This window comes from Uranotaenia lowii, chromosome 3, assembly GCF_029784155.1.
Source record: "Uranotaenia lowii strain MFRU-FL chromosome 3, ASM2978415v1, whole genome shotgun sequence".
Taxonomy (NCBI): Eukaryota; Metazoa; Arthropoda; class Insecta; order Diptera; family Culicidae; genus Uranotaenia; species Uranotaenia lowii.
Genome location: NC_073693.1, coordinates 104,248,436 through 104,270,868, shown reverse-complemented (window position 1 = coordinate 104,270,868; position 22,433 = coordinate 104,248,436). Strand labels below are relative to the sequence as shown.

General features: G+C 33.7%; 1 protein-coding gene across 4 annotated transcripts in view; it reads left to right on the top strand.

Annotated features, from left to right (window-relative positions):
- The window catches only part of LOC129751329 (uncharacterized), a 491,494-nt gene that overhangs the window by 458,099 nt on the left and 10,962 nt on the right, over window positions 1–22,433 (top strand). Inside the window, exons 7-10 of one of the 4 annotated variants that reach the window (XM_055746776.1) lie at window positions 1,204–1,399; window positions 1,462–1,674; window positions 1,736–1,966; window positions 9,223–11,015. The exons of the other annotated variants lie outside the window; for them this stretch is intronic. Of the exons in view, the coding sequence (XP_055602751.1) occupies window positions 1,204–1,399; window positions 1,462–1,674; window positions 1,736–1,966; window positions 9,223–9,365 (783 nt within the window). The 3' untranslated portion in view covers window positions 9,366–11,015. Of the gene's footprint in view, window positions 1–1,203; window positions 1,400–1,461; window positions 1,675–1,735; window positions 1,967–9,222; window positions 11,016–22,433 lie in introns of those variants that run through there. 4 annotated transcript variants of the gene reach the window in all.

Below are 22,433 nucleotides of genomic sequence, written 5' to 3'. Positions count from 1 at the left end.
TATAACCCCTTCCTTCTACTCCTCCGGTAGCTGTTCTGTGTCCCAGATCCGGACCATCAACCGATGTAGGCAATCAGCCAACCTGTCCGGGGCCATTTTGATAAGCTCAGCTACGATGCCATCCTTCCCAGCTAACTTGTTGCTATTCAGTTGGCAAATGGCTTCCTTAATTTTACTCATCGTTGGGAGTGGCTCCACCTCATCGTTGGATACGCCGGCGATGAACCTTCACCCACCGTCTTGGTGCTGCTTACACCTTTTGATCATCTCAAGATTGTCCGTCAGAATGTCTTCGTCCCTATCCCAGCACACTTCGACTGATAGAACTTTCGTGTTTCTTGGGAACGATACAGCTACTCCAACTCCTCGAGCTCTTCCTCCTCCTGACGGTGCTTTTTCTCCTGGAAAATTCGGACTCGCTTCATCTTCCGCTGTCGTTGGTTTTCCACGTTTCAACGGGTGCTTCTTTGCACTACTTCCGCCCGCGCGGCGTTCTTTTCGTTGCTCTTCATTGTATCCCAACAGTCCTCGAGAGAGGCTTCGTCAAACTCGTGCTGCGCTGCTTCGAGCGATTGCGCATAGTCTACCGCGATTTCAGGTGGCTTCAATCGTGCATTATTTAACCGAGGCGGGCGTCGATTTCGTATATTGTTCACTACGGAGAGTTTTGGAGGCATCTTCACCATCACCAGATAGTCGTCTGACTGGATAGGTTCTGACGTCGATGGTGTCATGTTATTATTGTATTGTTTCAAATTTTCTCAACAAATATCTTTCCAATTGAATTTTTCTTGCGGGCCGCCTGATTATAAAAATATTGTATGCAGCCAGCAAACCCTTAAATACCCCATGGGCCCGCTCACCCTCACGAGTTTGTCATGCCTGATTTAAAAAATCTAAAATTTTTAAATGAAAAAAAACCGTTACTTCAAGATACCAGTTTTAAAAAACATTTTTTTTTATACAAACCATGAAAAAATACAATGGATGTATACAGTCACATATCTACAGAAATTGAATGAGTAGCAGTAGTATGAAAGTAACCCCCATCAAACCATACCAGCGTAATACTAAACCCATCATTACGAAAACACCTTTTAAAATGTATTTCCACACGCGCGCAAATTCCAATTCCAAAAACCAACCCCAAATCCCGAAACTATCTGCAACCTGCAATCGCCACCGGAAATTTGACTCCTTAAGGTTCTGAACCCACTGGACGCCCAATGTAACCGTGTCCGAGATGACGCCATCTGCGTTAGCCAGCTGAAGAACGCCAAGGAAATCGACCGTGCTCTGCTGCAGGAGAAACCCGACGTCAAGATCTTCCTGCCCTTCCGCTTCTATCTGTACCGACCAGAGGAACTGTTCCAGCCTAACACCTACAATCGATTCTTGGGTAAGATCAAAGAGTTAACTTCTCTCTTTAGTCGGGATTTAAAATGGTATTTTCTCTTTCAGTCGCCCCTACCGGAGATCACGTCATCTCGCTGATCGATGAAATCTCATACCTGTCGGCACCAGCTCCTCTGCTTTCCCAGTACGACGACATCAACCCGGAACAGTTCTGTAACGGCGATAATCGACCGGCCGATTGTGGCGCCAACTGCATGTGTACCCACAAAATTGACATTCCACTGAACGCAATCGTCGAAGTTGTGCTCGTTGATGAAGGTGAGAATTCGCAAAAAAATCCTTCAATAACTTTAGGCTGATAACTTTCCTCAAATTCCAGTTCAACAACCGAATCTGAGCCATCCGTTCCATCTGCACGGGTATGCGTTCAACGTCATCGGTATTGGTCGATCGCCCGATTCCAACGTTAAGAAAATCAATCTGAAGCACGCCCTCGATCTGGATCGTCGCGGTTTGCTGCACCGACAGTACAATCTGCCTCCACTGAAGGATACCATCGCGGTGCCCAACAATGGCTACGTGGTTATGCGGTTCCGTGCCGACAATCCTGGTAAGTGGTTCTTCGATTTGCGCATTTTTGACTTGATATGTCATAATTTGATGTGAATAAGATTCTCCGTTCAATATCTTAACTGGCATGAGTCAGTAAACTAGAAAAACTTGACTTGCGTTAAAATATTTTACTGATTTATATACCAAATATCGTATGAGACGTTGGGAAATAAAAGGGTTAAATGTGCGAAAACAGTACATTTTTATAAGTTGACTTAATTAGTGATAGTGGAAAAAAAATCGGCATCTCTTTGAATATTACTAGGAAAATCACCCAACACAAAATCCTAGCAGCGTGTTTTCTCGAACAAAAATTTACGTACTTTCATCCTTTTTGCTAAAAAAAATTGCCAAAAATTGCCAACTGCATCGTTGATATTAAATCTCGGGTGACACAAAGATGGTAAAACGACTACAATCGTAAAAAAAACAAGACAGCAAAAAACAAAAAAAGTTTCAAAATCTCAATACCGCTTGGCGCTTACTTTATGCCAAAAATGATATGATGATATGATTGGAATAGCACTACTGGCATAAAAACTCAAGCTGCTAAGCAAAATAATACGTAACCACTACAATCAAGCGAAACAAGGAAATATTTTTTTTTTGGGTTTTTCATCCCATTCGACAATTTATCCCAAAATTTAAAAAAAATAAGAATTCATCCCAACGCAACATTTTTATTTCGACTTGCCAGTTCGACAACTTAACCAGTGTACCAACTGAGTCATCAGTTAGCAAACGAAGGATTATTGTCATAGTCTTTCTGCCAATGCCAACGATTAGAAAGCTTGTTAGTGCCGGCCGACATAGACTCTTATGTCGATAATTTCACCTCCAAGGAAGGTCATTATTGGAGTAGAGTCTGATTTGCGGGTGTGCTCAGTATCAAGTCGGTATCAAACGATTCCACACTACACGACGTTCACAAATTGAAATTATTTTTTAATTGTAAACATCGAATTGCAATTCTACAAACCTTTTGTTTTGAAACTCAATCCTTGACACTCAAAATTCCTACCTCATCTTCAAATAAGTTTTCCATTAGAAGTGTAACTCAAGTGAAAAAGTTCAGAATTTGAAACCTACCATTTTAACTTGAAAATTCATTCATCAAATCCTTATTTAGCACATCAACAAACTGGTTACCATGCAACAAATGTTCACTTCTCAAGATAGTCAACAGAAAGAACAAAAAAAATTTACTTTATTACAGTCGTTTATGTCATTTCAAATTTTAAGAATTATTCTTTGATAAAACCATTACCGCCTCAATTTTATTTAGTTTTTTTTTGTTTTTATAAATGCTTCACTCCACTTCAACAGGGTTTTAATAAATTACCATGGGCCACAGAATTTACACTTTTTGAGGTTCAGAGCATTTAAGGGCTAATTTGAATTATTGTTGGTGCCCTGATTTTTTTTAAATCAGCTTTTGTTCTTGAAATTATTTTGGAATCGTGGTAAAAAAAATTAAGAAATTTCAGGACTTTTTTTATAAAAATGTAAATCATTTCATATATGTTGAAAATGAAGATTTTAAATCAATGAACAACTTGTCTTAGAGGCACGAAATTATAGAAAAATTCATTTTGTTTACTTTTCCTTACTTTGAAAAATTCGAATTTCGACAAAAGATTTAAACCAAATTGAATTTTGATTATTTTTCAAAGCAAAAGTCAACTCCTATTGCAGTCTTCATGATGATGTAATGGGAGATAATATCCAAACAGTAGCGCCACAAAGTCCTCCATAGAAGAGTTTAGAGTATTTGAGAAGCTTTTAGGAACATAAAGAGGATAAGTTCCTCATGTTATTTTTTAATAAATTATTGGGCAAAATTTTGTCGTGAGAAGGTACTTGCAAGCCACGCCGACGGAAAAACATTTGATTTTTAACAAAAATTTACGAAAAATGTGCAAACAACTCTCAGAGAAGAGCAGACATTTCAGAAGTGCATTTTTCATAAATGGAATACGACACATAAATAAATCTTCCAGTACAATAAACAACTCGAAGGCTCCATTGATTCCAGAAAAAAAAACCATTAAATTTGTAATTTTGGATAACAGAAAACAGGATAAAACTCCAAATTTGTCATCCAGTTTTTTCCTTGTTAGAATGCTTTCCAAAACAGAACTTTCATAAATCTAGCTTCCAAATACCTTCAACATTTATTTTGAATAGAAGTTTTTGTGAAAGTAACACTTTTTCGTTCAAAAACTATTAAGGGGGGGGAGTAGGGTCTAACGGGTATAAAAAAACACCATTTTCACGATTTTTTTCTAGAGCTATCGTTCAAACAAATGTATTCAAATTTTTTGCATTATACAAAGCATTGTTAAAAGAACATTTAGTAATTTTTTCGTAGAAAAATATTGAAAAATGAGCCGGTGACGGAGCATTTTCGAGGATGCCTTTTAAAAAACAGGATTTGCGGTGGACACTGTATCTCAGCACAGAATCATCTGAAGTCAAAAAATCAGAGCAAAATATTTTTAATAGATGTTTTTCTGGACCCCAACGTTTTTATTTAACTTAAAAATATTTTTATGAAATTTTTGTGGCTGTTTGAAGTAAAAACTACGATTTTTCACTTAAAAATCCGCCATTTTTCACCTCTAAAATCTCCCCAAAGTAAAAAAATAAAAAAAGTAAAACGTTGGGGTCTGGTATTTTATATGTAGAAAATATGTTCCAAATTTGAAAAGAATCGGATAAGTAGTTTTCAAATGACGATGTCCACGGACTTTGAAAATGTGCTTTCGAGAAAAACGCGTTTGAAGTTTCTGCTCTTGCTTTCTTGCAGTATTAGATAGGAGGAGATAAAGGCCTATACCTTCTACAGTTTTGCTTCAATTGACTTGAAAATTTGACACAACATTCTTGAAATGTTTTACAATAAGAAAATAAAAAAATAAAAAAATCGATTTTTTGAAAGTGTTAGACCCTACCCCCCCCCCCCCCCCCCCTTAAAGTACTTAGGTGTGTTTTCAATGACCAGAAAAACAGCAGTTTTTGAAACTCAATTTACCGCTTAGCAGCTATCAATATTTATTCATAAAATATTTAAAATACTAAAAGAAGACCTAAAAATTCACTCTACTTACTTTTTAAGAGATCTCTGAAGGAAAAAACCGTAGTAAAATGAGTTTTGAATTCATCGAAAACTGTCACCTTTTTGTTTACATTTTTCCCTTATAACAGAACGTCAAAGATTCATCTGGCATCCCGAATGATCATCATCATCTTCATCATTCACTTTTTTAAATCATTGCCTTTCTGATATTAGAATATCTAGGCAAAATATTATTCCTTGATTGAATGAAAGATAACAAACAAATTCAGAATCAGTTTTTGTCTTCCATTAAGGTTTATTGGTTCATCAGGTATCAATTATCGATTTTATTCAAATCTTATTCATTTTTTTAATTTATAAGCTCGATATGACCAAATCTAAAGGTGACTCAGGACACAAAAATTTTCCTAATCAGTCATTAAACATAGACCCCGAAAATGCTGTTATCTTATTTTATTAAGTTATCGATTGATTTCCAAAAAATAGCTTTTAAAATGGTACGACGTTTTTATTGAAAAAAATTTCTACAATTTCAAAAACTTATCTTTTTTTCTTGTTTCTTTGAATTTTCAAATAAATTTACCAAGTTTTATAATCCCAATAATTTTATTTTTTCTTATAGTCTGTCGTTGTATTTCACATTCAACATTAAACTTGCCCATGGGAATCTATAAACGATTCACTTTTTATTATTTTAAAACTTGTTTTTTGAATCGATCATGATTTTTGAGAATGAGAAGTTCGAAAATTATTCGAAGTGCCACCTTTAAAGCTGAATTTTAATGCGCAATTTTACTAAAGCAGTTATTGCTTGCTTTTTTATTTTGTTTATTCAGTTTCTTATTGATCATAAAAGAAATAAAAGTTTCCAATCTACTTTTTGTCAGTATAAGCTATCAATGGTGAATTGATCATGTTTTATATCAAATATATGTAGTAGTTATTGTGATTTAAAATATGTTTTCAGCTTTTTATTTTGAAAACTGGTAGAATTTGAATGTAATGACTGATTTTATCTCTGAGTTAGATCACTGACACTCTTGAAATAAATTAAATATTTTAATCTTTTTATCTGATTCAATTTAATAAATAATTTTGTGTTTGAAATGAATTTTTTTAATTTAAAAATAGTATTTTTTCCTCATAGAGAATTCACGTATAAAATCGTTGTAGATTTTTTTTCCAAATTCAACATATTACCGCGGAACTTTTCAATCAATCCTTCAATTGAAAATGAAGAACAGAAATGCTGTTTAAGATAATAAGTAATTAAAAATTCATATCATTTGCTGAACAATTTTAAGTCATGGTAATTTTTTTAGATTTAATATTCAAATTGTTCAAATTTGATATTTTGTTTTAAGTATTCTTTTTATGTGAACTGGTGTCCGAAAATTCAAAATTCTGGTTTAATTCGAAACTTTAATTCTTATTTCGAATTTAAAACGACTAGCATTATTTTTAATAATTTGATTATAAAAAAATAATTAATGTCATACCAAAGTATATATTGTATATATGTACATATTCCTTAAGAAACCAATTTCAACTTCAGATTTTTTTGCATTTCTCATTCCTCTGAATGCTAAACTCCATATTCCAAAGGGGTTTTGATAATTTAATGAGGCCAAAAAATCACATTTTTACGAGTTGCAAATAATTTAAGAGCTAGTTAATTAACTTGGGTGCCCTGAATCCTAATATGCAATTAGTTTTTTGTCGAACAGCTTTTGTTTTTTTTTTAATCACTTAGGTTCTAGGCAGAAATCATTTAAGAGATTTCTTTTGTGTCCTTTTTGGACAAAACTTTTAAACATAAAAAAAATTAAAACTCAGGAATCTAATCAATTATCAACTTTCTCCAAAATCGCAAGTAATATTGATTTCAGCGAAAAAAGTTAAATAAGTCTTCTACTTGTTTATTTTAATCCGTTTAAAACAAATTGAATGTCAGATATTTTTAAAGAAAAAATCAAATTCAGTATTTAACAACTTTGTTAAATGAATCAAAACCTGTTTTGTAAAATTCTTCAATAGTGTCGTAAAAGCTAGTAATAAAATCTTTCCAATAAAAAAACTGTAGAAATTAACTTTTCGAAATCATTCCTCATTATATTTAATCCTCAATTAAATGAAGCATGTATATTAAACAAATTAAGAATTAGTTTTTTTTTACTTTCATACAGATTTGTTAAAACATCAGTTATGATCAATTTCACTAAAAACTGAACTTTTAAAAATTCATTTTTAAGCTTTTAAACACCAAATCACCAAAACTAATGCATCATTTTAATCTTCTTATTTTGATTTAATATTCAAATCAATTTACCGAATTTTATGATGAAGCTATTTTTTTTTAAATAAATTTTAATTAGTTTCGTTATCTTCTTGGAAGCCTCTAAATTTCAATTTTTAATAAGAAAATCATAGGAGACGAATATTCAGAGCTTGAAATGTTCAACTATAAAACCTGCGTTTGAAATTTTATTGACTTTTCACTTATTTTTATTATTTCAAATAATCTTTTTTGAAACGTTCATTTTTTTTAAATCTATGAATAGTTCGAATAACATTTCAAAATAGCAACTTTGAAGCTAAAATTTAATATTTACAAAATATCTCTGATTTCCTTATTTCTACCTGTTTTTATTGATCATTCAAGAAATCACTCTTTTCTCGACCTGTATTTTGTCAGTATAAACTTTCAATGATGAATTGAACATGTTATTTTATAAAATCCTATATGAAGCTATATAGGTTGTGAAATGAACTTTTTAAGCCTTATAACTTTTTTTGATAACTAGAAGAATGTGAATGTAAAAAAAACTCACTGGCACTCCTGAAAAAAATTGATTTTCTTCTTTGTATCAAATTAAATTTAATCTTCAATCCTTATCAAGAACTAAAAAATTCAAATCGGGATAAATATTCCTTAAAATTCAAAATATTACAGCTGAATTTTTCAATCAGGCCTTGAAATGAAAATGAAGTAAAGCAATGTAAATTAAGACAATTAATAAACAACCCCAATTAATAAACAACCCTCCCGTAAATTCTGAAAATTAACGTTTTCCTGAATATTCTGGTGCCAAAAACTGTCAATGCGTGGAAATTTGTATTTGTGATAGAAATTACTCTCTGGAGCCACTTTTTGAAACTGTCTACTTCAGTGGAGAATAAAGTTAGAACTATAAATGAACCTGTGGACGAACTAGAAGCATTTTCGTGAGACGAAAAACTTAGTGATTTTTTTTTAATTAATGGAGACTAGATCCTTTAATCAAGGAAACTTGATTCTTAATTCAGGTTGTCCTGACCCTAGACAAAAGTCTAAAAAAATCCAAAGATAGAAGGTCAGTTGACTATTTTTTGCCATATAAGTTCTCATTTCACAGTTTGTAAGTATCACACAAAGATAATTCTAAAAGTTTGTCTACTACCTTAGAGTTATTACATACCTTAAGGCGCAATTTTCTAGTTTTTAGATTAATACAGTATTTTGAGTCATGTTTAACAGATAATTACTGAACGAACATTAGTTACATTTCGTGATAACCAATGATCACGATCCATTCAGAAGGATTTTTTTCTTTTTGGACTCTAGGGATCAATTAAACCCATAATATACAGAAAACTTTTTCTTGAAAAAATTGAGCATTTTCTTTTGCTTTGAAAATATTCATTCCAACGATTGGCATATTGGAAAAAATATTTTTATTTTTATTTTTTTTTTTTTTCATGTAAGAAAGTGATAAAAAAAAGATCTTCAAATCTCATTTTATTTAATTTTTCAAACAAAGTTAAATAACTCAAAAAATTTTTTTTTATTTGTTTAGATAACAGCTTTGTTGTTTTGTTCTATTTGGCACATTTTGTTAGAACATTTGAAATTTGTAAGACATTCCGGTTTCGAGATTAGCGAAGGAATCAAGTATCCCCAGGGATCAAGTATCCTTATTCTTTGCAGCATTGACTTATGGAGACACTTGACATGTTAGAACAAGCATTTTCTAAAAATTTACGTTTTCCTGAATATTCTGGTGCCAAAACCTGTTAACGCGTGGAAACTGATTTGTAATAGAAATTACTCTCTGGAGCCACCTTTTTGAAACTGTCTACTTTAATGTTCATCGTGCTAACCAAAACATTTTCTTATTTTTTCATTCCCTCCGTAGGATTCTGGCTGTTCCACTGTCACTTCCTGTTCCACATCGTGATAGGAATGAACCTGATCCTGCAGGTCGGCACGCTCGGAGATCTGCCGCCAGTTCCGCCAAACTTCCCAACCTGCGGCGATCACTTACCTCCAATCCAGTAAAACGCCCGTGTTTTTGCGCTAACCAGTTAGAAAAGCAACACAACAGAAAGAAAAAAAAACCTTAACGAGAACCGGACCGTCTCCGGTTCTTGTCTTCTCTAGTGTACTTTTTTTTCTCCTTCTTCTAATTAGTTAATGAGAATATGCTTACAGGAATCAGAGAAGTGATCACAGCGAATATTCGAGCGGAAAGCTCCAGGGATCTGTCCGAGGGATGATAGTGGATACTTTAAAAAAGTACTTTCTTAGCATAATTCTCGAACGCGTTCGGTGTTAAGCGCATTCTTTAGGATAAATATGACAAAACAAAACCCGTGAAATACTCCCAGCAAACGAAGCAAAAACAAACCACAAACAGCCACTACATTTGCACCTGCACTCGAACACACTGGCCACGATTCCAGGCAACGTGCTGGCTGTGTTCAGACTTTCTTCTTAAGAGATTTTTGTGTTAATTTATAGAGTTTTTTTTTCTTTTAGGTAAATTAATAGTTAGTTAGAACAATCGAGAGAAGAAGATGAGAGAATCGCGTGCGCAGGAAGCTAAATATTGTAGGAATCATACACACACAATGGAGAGCTTCTCACATTTACCGCATTCCCTCAACAAACATGCTGCACACAAGCTAAACTAACAGACTCCTCTCTTTTTTTTTGGTAACCCCCTCATTTATAGTTTTGTGCCTCATCTTTGCATTTCCCTTCTATGCTTCCCTGTTCCTTTTTCCATATATATGTATATTTTAGTAACAGCATTTTTAACCGATTTTATGTTCTAGATTGTAAAGTATGCCGCCATATTTATTTACTTTAGCATTTTTTGTGTTTTTTCCTTAACCCCTCACCTTTTTTCTGTACTTACCTGCACTTAGTTTGATGTCCCAGTTTGATTTTCTAGCATTTTATGTGTAAGATTCGCATTGTCGAAGCGCGTACAGCAAAAAATACGTGTAAATATTTATAATACTCATGAAAATCTTTACCATTTGTATTGTAAAATCGACGACGACATTCATTTGCATCATTCAGTGTTAGCGCAACGAAACGTACTCTCTGGAGCACCTTTGAATAGCAAACGTTTCATTGTTTTTTCCACTTTTCGGAGCAAAATTCATCAAATCCAATTATTTTTGTAAATACTCAAAATTTAATAACTAAATCAAGCACTGCCATCGTCTGCTAGTCCATCAAGATCATGACCACAATAACGAAAAATGTTCATGAGAGGTACGGAACATCAAATGAAAAAAATAATACAAACAACATCTAAACCTCATTTTCATCGAAGCCTCAATCCTCAGCTGATGAAAACAACACTGCCAATAGATAAATGATGCAAATGCAATTCACCTACAATTTCTAACTTAGTTTCGTTAATCGTATCAGATTTTATTTGTATTAGAATTTTGTTCGAGTGATTGATTACCATTTTTAAAAAAGCAAGGATTATGTTTTCGTGAAAAAATAACTGCTCCCATACAATATGTAAGCGCGAAAAGAAAATCGTAGAACCAATCCGCAGCTACAAATACCCGACAGCCTGGGAAAAGTGGTGCTCAATTTATGGACTAATAAATTAAGCACCCACTTCTCCTCAGGCTACGCCCAAAACGATTTAAGTGTGTATAAAATTGTGTATATAAAAAATAATGACCGCTTGTGTTGTTCTTTCTTATCCCTTAGCACCCTTTTCCTGAAAACTCGTTTACCACCCTGGCCCTCAGAACTTTTCGAACTTTTAGCACCTTTCACCAACCAAAAAAAAACAACCTTCCTGTGTAAATATAAATCTTAAAAGCCTAAATGAGCCCCACCCACCCAATCTTAATTGCACCCCACGCGAGTCCTGCAAAAGTGCAAAATGTAAATTAAATGTACAAATGGCCTATCCGCCTTTTTCTTCCACCCACATTCCTTTTTTTCTTCTCTGCTACTTACTGTGCTGTTAAAATACTACTTTGGAGCCGCAAATTCACCCAGCTGAATGCTGAATGTACAGAAAATTGGTTCGGAAAATAAAGCAAAACTTTGCAAAAAGGTAAGTCCTCGGATATGGGTTCTTGTACATATAGGTTAAGGTTGCCAGAATTTTTTCCACTCCCATCCGGGCCTAGCAATTCCAGGCATTTTTTCAAAAAAACCTGGCAAAATCCGGGCATGGATTTCAATTTTTCAAATCCAAAAACCGGGCAAAATCCGGGCAAAATTTAAGGTTTAATTATACATAAAAGCAAAGAAAAAAAGCAAAAAAAAATGAAATTAATATTTTATTAATGTAATTGCAGACTTCCAAAAACTTTTTGGAATACTTAAATATTTAAAGGTTTATAAAAGTAAATCAGCGGTATTATTTGAAACAACCGTTGAAAATTTCCATACCGTTAATCGATTTTGCTAAAACTTACTCAAAACCTTTCATTTTTTTTGGTTTCTTTGCGAAAATTATGAAAAAAATCCGGGCAATATCCGGACTTTTTTCACGATATCCGGGCAACCGGGCCGGACCGGACTTTATCGAAATTTTGCATCAAATATCCGAGCAAACCCGGATAAAACCGGGCAATCTGGCAAGCTTAATATAGGTACAGCGCGGGATTCTGGTTACGTTAACCATTTTCCCGTGCCACCACAAAACTGTTGCAGAAACATAGCTGTGCAAAACAATATCACAAAACCTCACCAGCACCCCTCGAAGGAGCAAGGCACACCTGGGAAAAAAACTTAATAATGGCCACTACCTATTTAGCGAAATGTTTGTTACCTGCTATCCTTTTTTACCACTTTTGTTTTTCTTTTTTTTTTTTGTAAATAAATTGAAATTTTAATGCCCCTTTCTCTGTACGGTTGTGAGTAAACTTTAGCCAACGGAATGGAACATCATCATCGTCATCCAGGGAAATTTCTTTTTAACGAATTTAGCATACAATGAACGGCGTATCAGCGTTTGGTTCAGTATACCCAATCTGGAATTTGGAACTTAAGAAGATTATTTAATCACTTTTTGGAAATTTCTTCAGCTACATCTCTGTACACCCATAGAAGAGGTTGCAAAAATGTGATGCCTATTTACCAAATCTTTGTGCCAAAAATGCGCTGAAAAGTGTACTGTACCAAAGATGATAAGTTTGGAAAAGCTCTACTGGCATAAAGACTCGACCAAGCAAAATGAGGCATGGCCACAATGGGCATGGGTTTTTATCCTATTGGATAATTCATACCAAAAAAAATAATGAGAATCGAACTCACTGCAACATCTCATCTCGGCTTGCCAGTCCGATATCTTACCCAGAGCACCATCTGAGTCGGTAAGCAATGAAAAGTTTATTGTGAATTTAAATAAATTTTTTAGAAACGTCGCTGATGAACAGGCAAAATAACGCAGACTTCCGACAATCTAGTACTTCACTTTTCTTTGTCGAAAGAATTTCGGAAGTCGGAAGTCCGGACTTCCGAAGTAAAATTTGGTGCTGGCGCTATTATATTGTCATAGTCCTTCTTCCACCGCCGATTTTTTTCTGGGATTTTCATCCACCACCGATTACTTAAAAACGCATTACGTCGGTTCGGCATAGAATCGTATGCCAATAATCCACTTCCAAGGGAGTTCATTATTGGAGTAAAGTCTGATTTGTGGGTGTAGGGAAACTAGGGGCAAAATGCAGAAAGCAGAAAGCAGGTAAGATGCGCCACTATCAGTATTTCACTAATCAAACATTTTTCAACATTTCTGAAAATGCCATTCTATGATATCTACAGTTTTATGCGTTCATAAACATTTGTGGACCTTCTAAGTTTGCCAAATCACGTTAATTTGATGAAAAACGAAAACAAAAAAAAATAAGGAGTTTTTCTTGCAATTTTTCTACTTTCCTCGTATGGTATTACGGCATCTAAAAGTATTAAAAATGCCTATCAACTGTTATAATGATCATCATTGATATTTATATTCATCACAAAACAAAAATAATCTAATTCAATTATTTGAACGACTTTAAATATTTAAGCATGTCGAGACAGGGCGAAGCGTCCGTTTATCTATAAGCATTAGACTGCCCCAAATGACCCGACTTTTGAAAAAGTTATACGCTGCAGGCTAAAATTGATCCTGGGCCTAGTACAACATCTCATGGCCAATTTGAGCCAGATCGGACAACGGGAAAAGGTCGCTCAACGAGCCTGAAGTTTGTATGGGATTTTGAGACATTTTGTTCGAGAGGAACATGAGAAACCAGTTTTTCGTCTGTAACTTTTGTCTCCTTCGACCGATTTCTTTCAAAAACGGGTTTTCTTAAAGCCTAAACTATGACAAATGTTTCATCCGAAAGTTGCATTTCAATTAAAGTTAAGATAAAAAAGTTATTAAGCTTCAAAAATTATCTTACTTTTTTAAGAGTGATATTCATCACTGTTTTAATGAGGCGACTAAATGTCCGACCAGAACACTCAATGTGAAATGCATGCAGTTTTGTCAAATAATGACCGATTGTAACCATTGTTGTTGCGTTAGATTGCAATTTTTAATGATTTTCTAATATTTGAGTTTAGATGATATTCACTAGATAGTTCGGAAAGAAGGAAGGAAAAATGCTTGACAATTTGAAAAAAAAATTGCATAGCCACAGGGGCTTAGGAATACGACTGGACGATTTGTGATGCCAATAAAAAGATAAATTTTCTAAAAACAGGTCCATTTGAAGTCTTTTCACGTTTTTCTATAATTTTAGCTGTAGTTAAAACAAAGTACTTCATTTGATTTAGAGTGTTTTTATTACAAAAAATAATGAGGTTGACACGTGAAGTTATTTCCTAGAAGGTTTTAAACTAAAAATAAATTATATTTAAAAATCTTTTTTTATTCATAGATAAACTAACAAAGTTCAAAGTTTATGCACAAAATTTCAGATCAAATTATTTTTTGTTGGAGATTTGATTTTTTTTTCGATGTGCCTCAACTACCTTCAATAAATATTGCAGTTGTTCTTCATTTTTGGCTCTTTTACCATTAAATTCCGAAATCAATGCAACACCTCTTTCGGCACAGTCGTTCACTACGATTACCATCTTTTAAACCGTTTTTGAAAGGAATCATCCGACGGGAACCAAAGTTATTGATGAAAAACTGTTTTTTTTTGGCATCGCAAATCGTCCAGTCATGTTCCTTAGCCCCTGTGGTTATGCAATTATCTTTTAAATTGTCAACCATTTTTCCGCCCTTACTTTTTTCCGAACTATCAACAATGGTTAAAATCGGTAATTATTTGACGAAACGGCATGCATTTCACATTGAGTGTTCTGGTCGGACATTTAGTCGCCTCATTAAAACAGTGATGAATATGACGAATATGAATATGATGAAGGAGACAAAAGTTATTGACGAAAATCTAGTTTTTCGTGTTCCTATCGAACAAAATGTCTCAAAATCCCATACAAACTTCAGGCTCGATGAGCGACCCCTTCCCGTGGTCCGATCTGGCCCAAATTTGCCATGAGATCTTGTACTAGGCCCAGGATCAATTTTAGCCTGCAGCGTATAACATTTCACAGATTTTAAATTTCCCATACAAATTTGGGGCAGTCGAATAAGCATGTTTTATATTTAATAACATTTATATGCAGTTTTCGTCACAAAACTTTTCAAGAAATTATAATGTTGAATTAAAAAGCATAGCTTGAAAATAATCGGAAATATTGGAAATTCCTGAATTTTATATAGATTTCATTAACTTTTCTTAAAAATGTCAGTATATCTGGCAGAACTGCAAGTGGCAAAATATTTTTCCATCTGTGAATTAAAATAGAAGTGTTTTTACCTGTTAACACTTTTGGGGGCCTAATGGGTCGATTCAAGATGACGTAATTCCCTTTTGTGGTGACAGTTCGCACGTCCTGTTTACAAAATTTTACGACTGAGAAATGGGGTGCAGCGAAATTTTTCGTGTGTGCTGCACGGTCAAGAAATTTAACTTAAAACTCAGTTTGTGGATAGTCCCATTTTGTGAACTAAATTTAGCGCATTTAGTTTTTGGTTTCTTAACTGTTATCTCTTAAAAATTTCGAAACGAAGGTTCGTTTATTAAAATGTTTCAACTTGTTTTTTAACCTCTTTTTCAACACATTTCTTCTGGACCAACCCACTTTGCATTGAATTCCATCGAATGTCCAAATGTGGAAGTTTCTTAAGAATTCGTATGTACCGAATCGATGGCCCGGAAGTTGCTTGTGTTATTTTGACCAGAAGCTGCAAACAAATGCACATACTTGAAAAACAACACTATTCAGGGACAGAAAAATTCAAAATAGGAACATTCTTTGGTTAACATACTGAAAGAATAGGCTATTCTAAAATTTTACAATATGATATTTTCGAGGAATAAAAATAACTTCGGATAGTTAAACTTTTAAGCTTGAATCCATTTATTCCAATATTTTTGTGTTCAGTTGGATTATTAAACAAAATGATTGATTTTTCATTATTCGATAATAACATCTAATTTCTTAACTACTAATTTCCTTTTTAAATTTTTACTATCCCAAAATTGAGCTGAGAAGTATTGCTAGAAACGTGTCAATAAGATTTAAATGAGGACCCAATTGTTTATTTTGTTTCTTAAGCGTGGAGAATTGGAAAATAAGGAATCAAAACAGGAATCGCTAAGTGTCTAAAACAGTGAGGTCAGGGAGTGCGTGAATCGACTTATTGAACAATTAAGAAGTATACTATTGGTTAAAGTGTTCCTGTTCATATATTTCTGGTAAAGAACAGTCCCCTTTTCATAAACATTGTCGAATTTATTGGATTGAATTCTTCATTTTCGCATTAAAAGATTCTTCTTAACGTGGACGTCTTATCCCCACTTCCCCAAAAAAAAAACATGAGTAACTAAAAATAAATAACCATGATTTCGAAAACGTCCTCAAAACAATAAGCCAACTGAAAATGATGATTTCACGGAAAAATAAAAAAGAAGTCAAATTTACCGAGAAGCTCGGTAAGTTTTATCTACCCATCTTTCTCGGTAAATACTACCTTTTTTTCATTCACTTAGTAAAAAGGTAAATTTTCACCTTTTTTCAATTCACCTAGCGAAAAGGTATATTTCACCTTTTTTGCATTCACCTTGCAAAATAGTAAATAATATCGTTTCCCAATTCACTGATTTAAAAGGTAAATGCTAGTTGGTTTAAGGTTGATTTCTTCAATAAAAATAAAACAAAATTTAGAAAAATATTAAAAAATTCATATTTTTTGAGATAAATAGACTTTATAGTTGAGACAATTCCTTGCTTCGCAAGGCTAGTGGCGATTTGGCTTCGCGTTCTTCCATCCATCCGGCTTTTCCGGAATTATATCTGGAGGATGACTCGAAATTCAGCTCAATTCAGGTGAACTTCATCTCGCTACGAGGTAAGATTTACCTTTTTTATCGGTGTATTGTACCTTTTTTGTCTGCTCGATTCAGGTAAACTTTACCTCACTGTGGGGTGAGTTTCTCCTCGAAAAGGTAGAAGTTACCTTTTCGGCTTCCACGAGCGTTCACCTTGGTAAATTTTACCTTTTTATTACTTTCCGTATTTTTAATGTGAAACCTGAATCAGTTTTATAATCATATTCGATTGTATCCCGTTTACCTGAAAACTTTTGCCCACAAAAAGGTCCCTCGGAATGACGACTCCTGAAATCAAACCCCCTTTTGAACCAATTCCTAGATTTTTTGTCTCCAGAATGGCACAAAACCCAGATTTTTCCCACAAGTTTTTTCTTTTAGTTTTTTCTGTCGATCTAACTTTTTTCGTATGATTCTAAATCTATTATTCAAAATGATTTTGAGAACTCAGGATCTTTTTTTAAGGTACTAAACCCATTTGGATTCCTTATCTGACATTTTTCAATGATAACTGATTCTGTGTTTTAAACATTTAATCTCAATTATGATTTTATGATCTGATGAGAATCATATTTATAAACATCTCATGAAATTTTTGTTTGTATTTTAAAAGATATAAAAATGAAATTCACATTTGGTGCAATTCCTGCTTTGGCTCTGATTGTCACTTTGAATCTCTTTTTTTTTTTAATTAATTCATATTTTGTTTCTCAAAACTTGGTTTGAAATAATGATTTAAATTTGAGACACTTAATTGAGGTTTTGAATATAACCTGATTTTTAGTTTTGAATTCTTAAACTCTTATATAGTATCTCTATGGAATTTTGTTTATTTTGTATTCTATGTTTCAAATCTTCATGGTTATGGTTCAATTATGGTCAATTTTCAAAATCAGAACATTTTAGTTGGGTATAAAGAAAATGAGAATAATAATTTTGCATTTTTCAGCTCAAATGAAAGCTTTTATTTTTGAGAAATTTCTAAACTCTTCCGCATTAATTATTAATTATTAATTTTTATTTGAAGATACCAGAAACTATCTTCTACGCAGACAACATGGCTATTTTAAGACAGTATTCTGAACTCATCTTAAATTCTTTAACACGTTTGAAATGTTTTGTGTTCTCAGGGATAGCATTTGGAAAAAAATCATCCGGCCCTGGAAATACTTCAGTATGATGGACTAACTGTACTTAAATTTCTAAGAGAATGCAACTTGTTTCTGAGTATCTAACCACTTATTGAAAACCACCACCTTTAAAAAAACGAATTACATGAAAATGTTAAAGAGTCTATAACTAAGCCAAACAAAAATCACAAATACCAGATTTTTGAAAATTTCAACCAATTTCAGATATTTTCCAAATTTAGCAGGAGAGAGTGGGGTAACGTTTGCCATGGGGAAACGTGGGCTACTCTAAATACTCTCAGCTGTGTCTTGAGATAAAAATCCCAATCCCAAACTGTCATTGTCGTCGCTTTGCGTAAGCAAGTTTTTCTATATGTTGTTGACTTAAATACGCATTATATGCTTCTTTTATTTAACTATCCTAGAAAACATAATTAAACAAGCTAAATTGCATCCGTGGGAGACCTAAAGTATATAACAAAAATATACTCATACGCTTATGATCTTAGTTTTGTCATGTTCTGAAACATCAATAAGTCACACAAACGCAACCAATTTGCAAATCATTGCTTGTGGGGAATCGTGGGCCACATTTTGTGGGGTATCTTGGGCCATCTATAGTTTGGTGTTTTTTACACATTCGAAATTTAAAATATGTTATTATTCTATGTAAAGTTTTCTTATGCCAAATTAGGAGTTATGAAAAATGTTTTGTCCATCTTTCCTAATGCGGTAGAGACGAACATAAATCCTTTATATGGAATTTTACCGAAACGTTTGGCGAGCCAGGTTTGAGGTCGAGTTTTCTACATAAAAAAAATAATTTTTCTACATAATTATCAATAACTAAGTATAAAGTAAAAATATCTCAAAACTTTTTTCTACTTTGAAAAACCTATAAGTTGAGTTTCAAATTGGGGAAAATTGGTGTGTTTTTGAAAATTGAATATCTTTAAATATCTATTTTTTGAAGGCTCTCAAACAAACACCCTTCCGGATGAAATCAAGGCGTTAAGAAGCAGCAGGTTAATTTATGAGAAAGTTAATTTTTTTTCGTAAGTAAATGTATAGTTTTTGTTGAATTTTGAGGTTATTTTTTTATATAAAAGAATAGGGACACTTTCCAAGAGTAAGCCAGTCTAGAACAAAAGGGTAGAAACCCAATAAAATAGTAAAGTTTGAAGGAAAAAAGTAAAGGAGAATAGTGCGAGTGCCTAGGGAATTGAATGGAGGCAAAATGTCTTTAGTTTTTGTAGTTAAAATTTTGTAAGTATTGTTGAAAAATTTAGCCCCTGGATTTATGCAGCATCATTGTCCATCTTTCGATTTTAATTGCTGTTCGGCCTTAACACATTAAGGACCGCGATGTTGTTTTTTTCGGATCGTGAAGAAATCGAAACCAAAAAAACACCGAAATTCAGCATTCTATATCTCAGAATTCACTGAACCAAAAGATACAAATTTAGTGTCTTTGAGAAGTGTTGTGTTAAATTTTGTAGAGTTTCATGATTAATTTAATATCATTTGAGTTTTTTTTCCGAACTGCCTTAGCAATTGATAAACTAGCATTTGTAAATATTATGAAGGTGTTTTGTATCCTTTATAATCAATAAAACTCGTTAAAACCATCGGAATAGAGACTGATCAATGTTGCCCCAAAGCATCAAATTCTAAACAAAGACGAAATCGATTTTTAAATCAAATTTAAAGTAGTCTAATAAATTGATGCAACCATGTTTCACGTTCATAGGAGTCAAATACTGGTTTTAAAAATTTGAAACATGCCACTTTCCCCTTAACAGAAAAAAATAATCGAAAACTATTGGAAAAAGTGATCAATTTTACCCCGTTTTACGGTAACGTCCTGTAAAAAGCCATACACCGTCTTAGCCGATTTAGGCTTTACAGACTGAATAAATGACGTGGACAACTTAAGATTAACATTTAACACCCAGTACCGAGATGGGAATCGAACCCATGCCATCAGTGGACCATCAATTACCGTCTTAGCACGCTATCCACTCGACCACCGAGACGTAAAGAAGTTGTTCGACATTAATTTTGGGCACAACTCGCGCCATCTTTAATGTTTATTAGGAACCATCCATTTTCCAAATCAAAGCTATTTTTAATCTAGGTCAGGCAAATAGAAATTTTGCTGCAGCATTTTTGCAGCATTTTTTACTTTTCGACAAAAAATGAGCACTTTTTGAAAGATTTGTAATCGTTCATGACAAAAATTCGTACCGGAACTAAAAAAAACTGTTGTTTCATAGATGAGGCATGCTAGTTTGGTGAAACTTGTAAACTTATCCAATGCAAAACTCTCTCAACGACTTAAAAAAAGTTTTATCTAATGAAACAAAATTTGATGCCTGCCCAAGCAACCAGAATTCCCATAAAAAGGTTCCATAGAAGCTTAATCAGCTCTCGTTTGTGTCTGAAGAGAATGCTAATCAGCCCAAAATTTAAGTTCTTAAAGCTACTTTCAAGTTCGTTTAGGTGGCTGTAGAGAACGCTATTCAGCTCCTAAGAGAATGCCAAGAAACTTCTACGCACCGAAAAAAAAAATCCGATTGACAGATTGCTCTGACAACCACGTGTCAGATTGCTAGGTTGCCGGTCTATCATGGTCTATCTCATTGATTTTAATTATATTGTTTTGATTACAAAAGCTGCTTACACGCCTAGAGAATTGAACCGCTGCTCTCTAGGTTGCAATGAAACTCACCAGCCTCTCGACCAATCCAGCAATAGTTAATTGCCACTGTAATTATAAGTATTTAAACTTAATGTCATTTGAGATGATTGAGTGGGTTGGTCAAAAGAAGGTACCTTATTTCGTTCAAAGGACTTTCAGTACACAATATTAATCATAACAAAAATACGCATCATCAAAAATTTATTCGAATATCTTAACATTTATAAGAAAAATTCGAAAAAAATCTTGAATTCCATTTGTAAATATCAGTACAGATATAAACAAAACAAATACCATGACAAGAAATTGACAGACATTTTTGACATGTCGCTTAGAATTCCCATATAGGTTCTTTAAACACCTTAAAGTATCTTAATGGTGCGCTTTAGAATGTTACGCGAACGTTATCGACCTTCTTGAAAAACATTTTTGACATGTCGCTTAGATTTCCCATATAGGTTCTTTAAAACACCTTCAAGTATCTTAATGGTGCGTTTTGGAATGTTACGCGAACGTTATGGACCTTCTTGAAAGGAGTTCCATTAAAAGCGCTTAGAAGTTCCGTTATCGATATTTTAACCTTTCAAAGGGCGATGGAAGTTCCTGAGTAACTTTTACGCGACAAGAGTCACCTGAAGTTCCCGTAAAACATTTTTTCAGCCAAATGTGAACTTCGGAGTTCCATCTTTAAGTAAAAACGCGACTTTTGGTTGCTTGGGTGCTCACTGGTCGGTGATTTAATCAGATCAATTTGACATTTGGGGTTTTTTTTTTTGTTTCTTACTTCTGCTTTTCACCCCTGGTTTCTAATAACGTTTTCTGTTTCATGAAGCTCGACCTTCAAAATAACTCAAAAATTTTAATTTGTTCGAAGTTATGACAAACTTTGCCGATTGTGCTCCTTCGGCACAAAAACGACATATTTGCCTTTTTATCCCTTTACCACAGATTTTGCGTAATGACACGATTCCAGATTAAACCAGAACAGAGTAGGTATAATCTTTGTGGGACCTATTGAAGTGCCACATGTTTTCAATTTTCTCAAGACATTTTTTCTCCTTGTCTAACTCCGGAAAATACAGGCGAGACTTTTCAACGAAAAGTTTCTGCCTGGAAACCTGTCAGGTCCGCTTAAGAGTTCATTTTGCTGGCAATTACGATTTTTTTTAAATGTCTCCCCACTAGCGGTCCAAATATTTTGCGCACGGTTTGACCACCGTATATTGTTTATTTTTCAGGTGGGCAGCTTTTCTACCTGTTTATTAGTCAGCTAGATGAACCAGTCGGACAAATTTACCTTTTTATAACCTCCCCCATTGTACACAGTGGTCCAGATCAAACATTTAGCGAGACAAAATTAATAACACAAAACCGGTACGTTTTAGACAAATCGTTTGTTCTACAAACGTGTCAATACCGTGAAAATTCAAGGTACGAATTTCTTTCGGTGAATAGATAGATAGAGTATACAAATGTTCTAGAAAGCTATAGATTGTAGTTTTTGAAGAAACTTTGCTGAACATACCAAAGTCGTGCAATGGAACGGTATCGCTCTATAATTTTTTCAAGATTAAAAAAGTAGGGCGTGTCTAAAAAAACGGTTTTTTGCTTACAACTTTTTTTATAGAAGCTCTACAAGTTTGATGTGTTCTGAACACTTTCTCAAAACAACAAAACGCATTTTATTCTCGAAGACAGTGCATGGCTATCTTATTGTCTTTTGAAGCTAGGAGCATTATTGTGTAAAAAATTCTCAGTTTTTGAGCTGCTATATCTCGAATTGGGGCAAACGAAAACATCTCCTTTTTTCTGCATCAACTAGATTGTAATACAAATATTAGATACAGAAAAA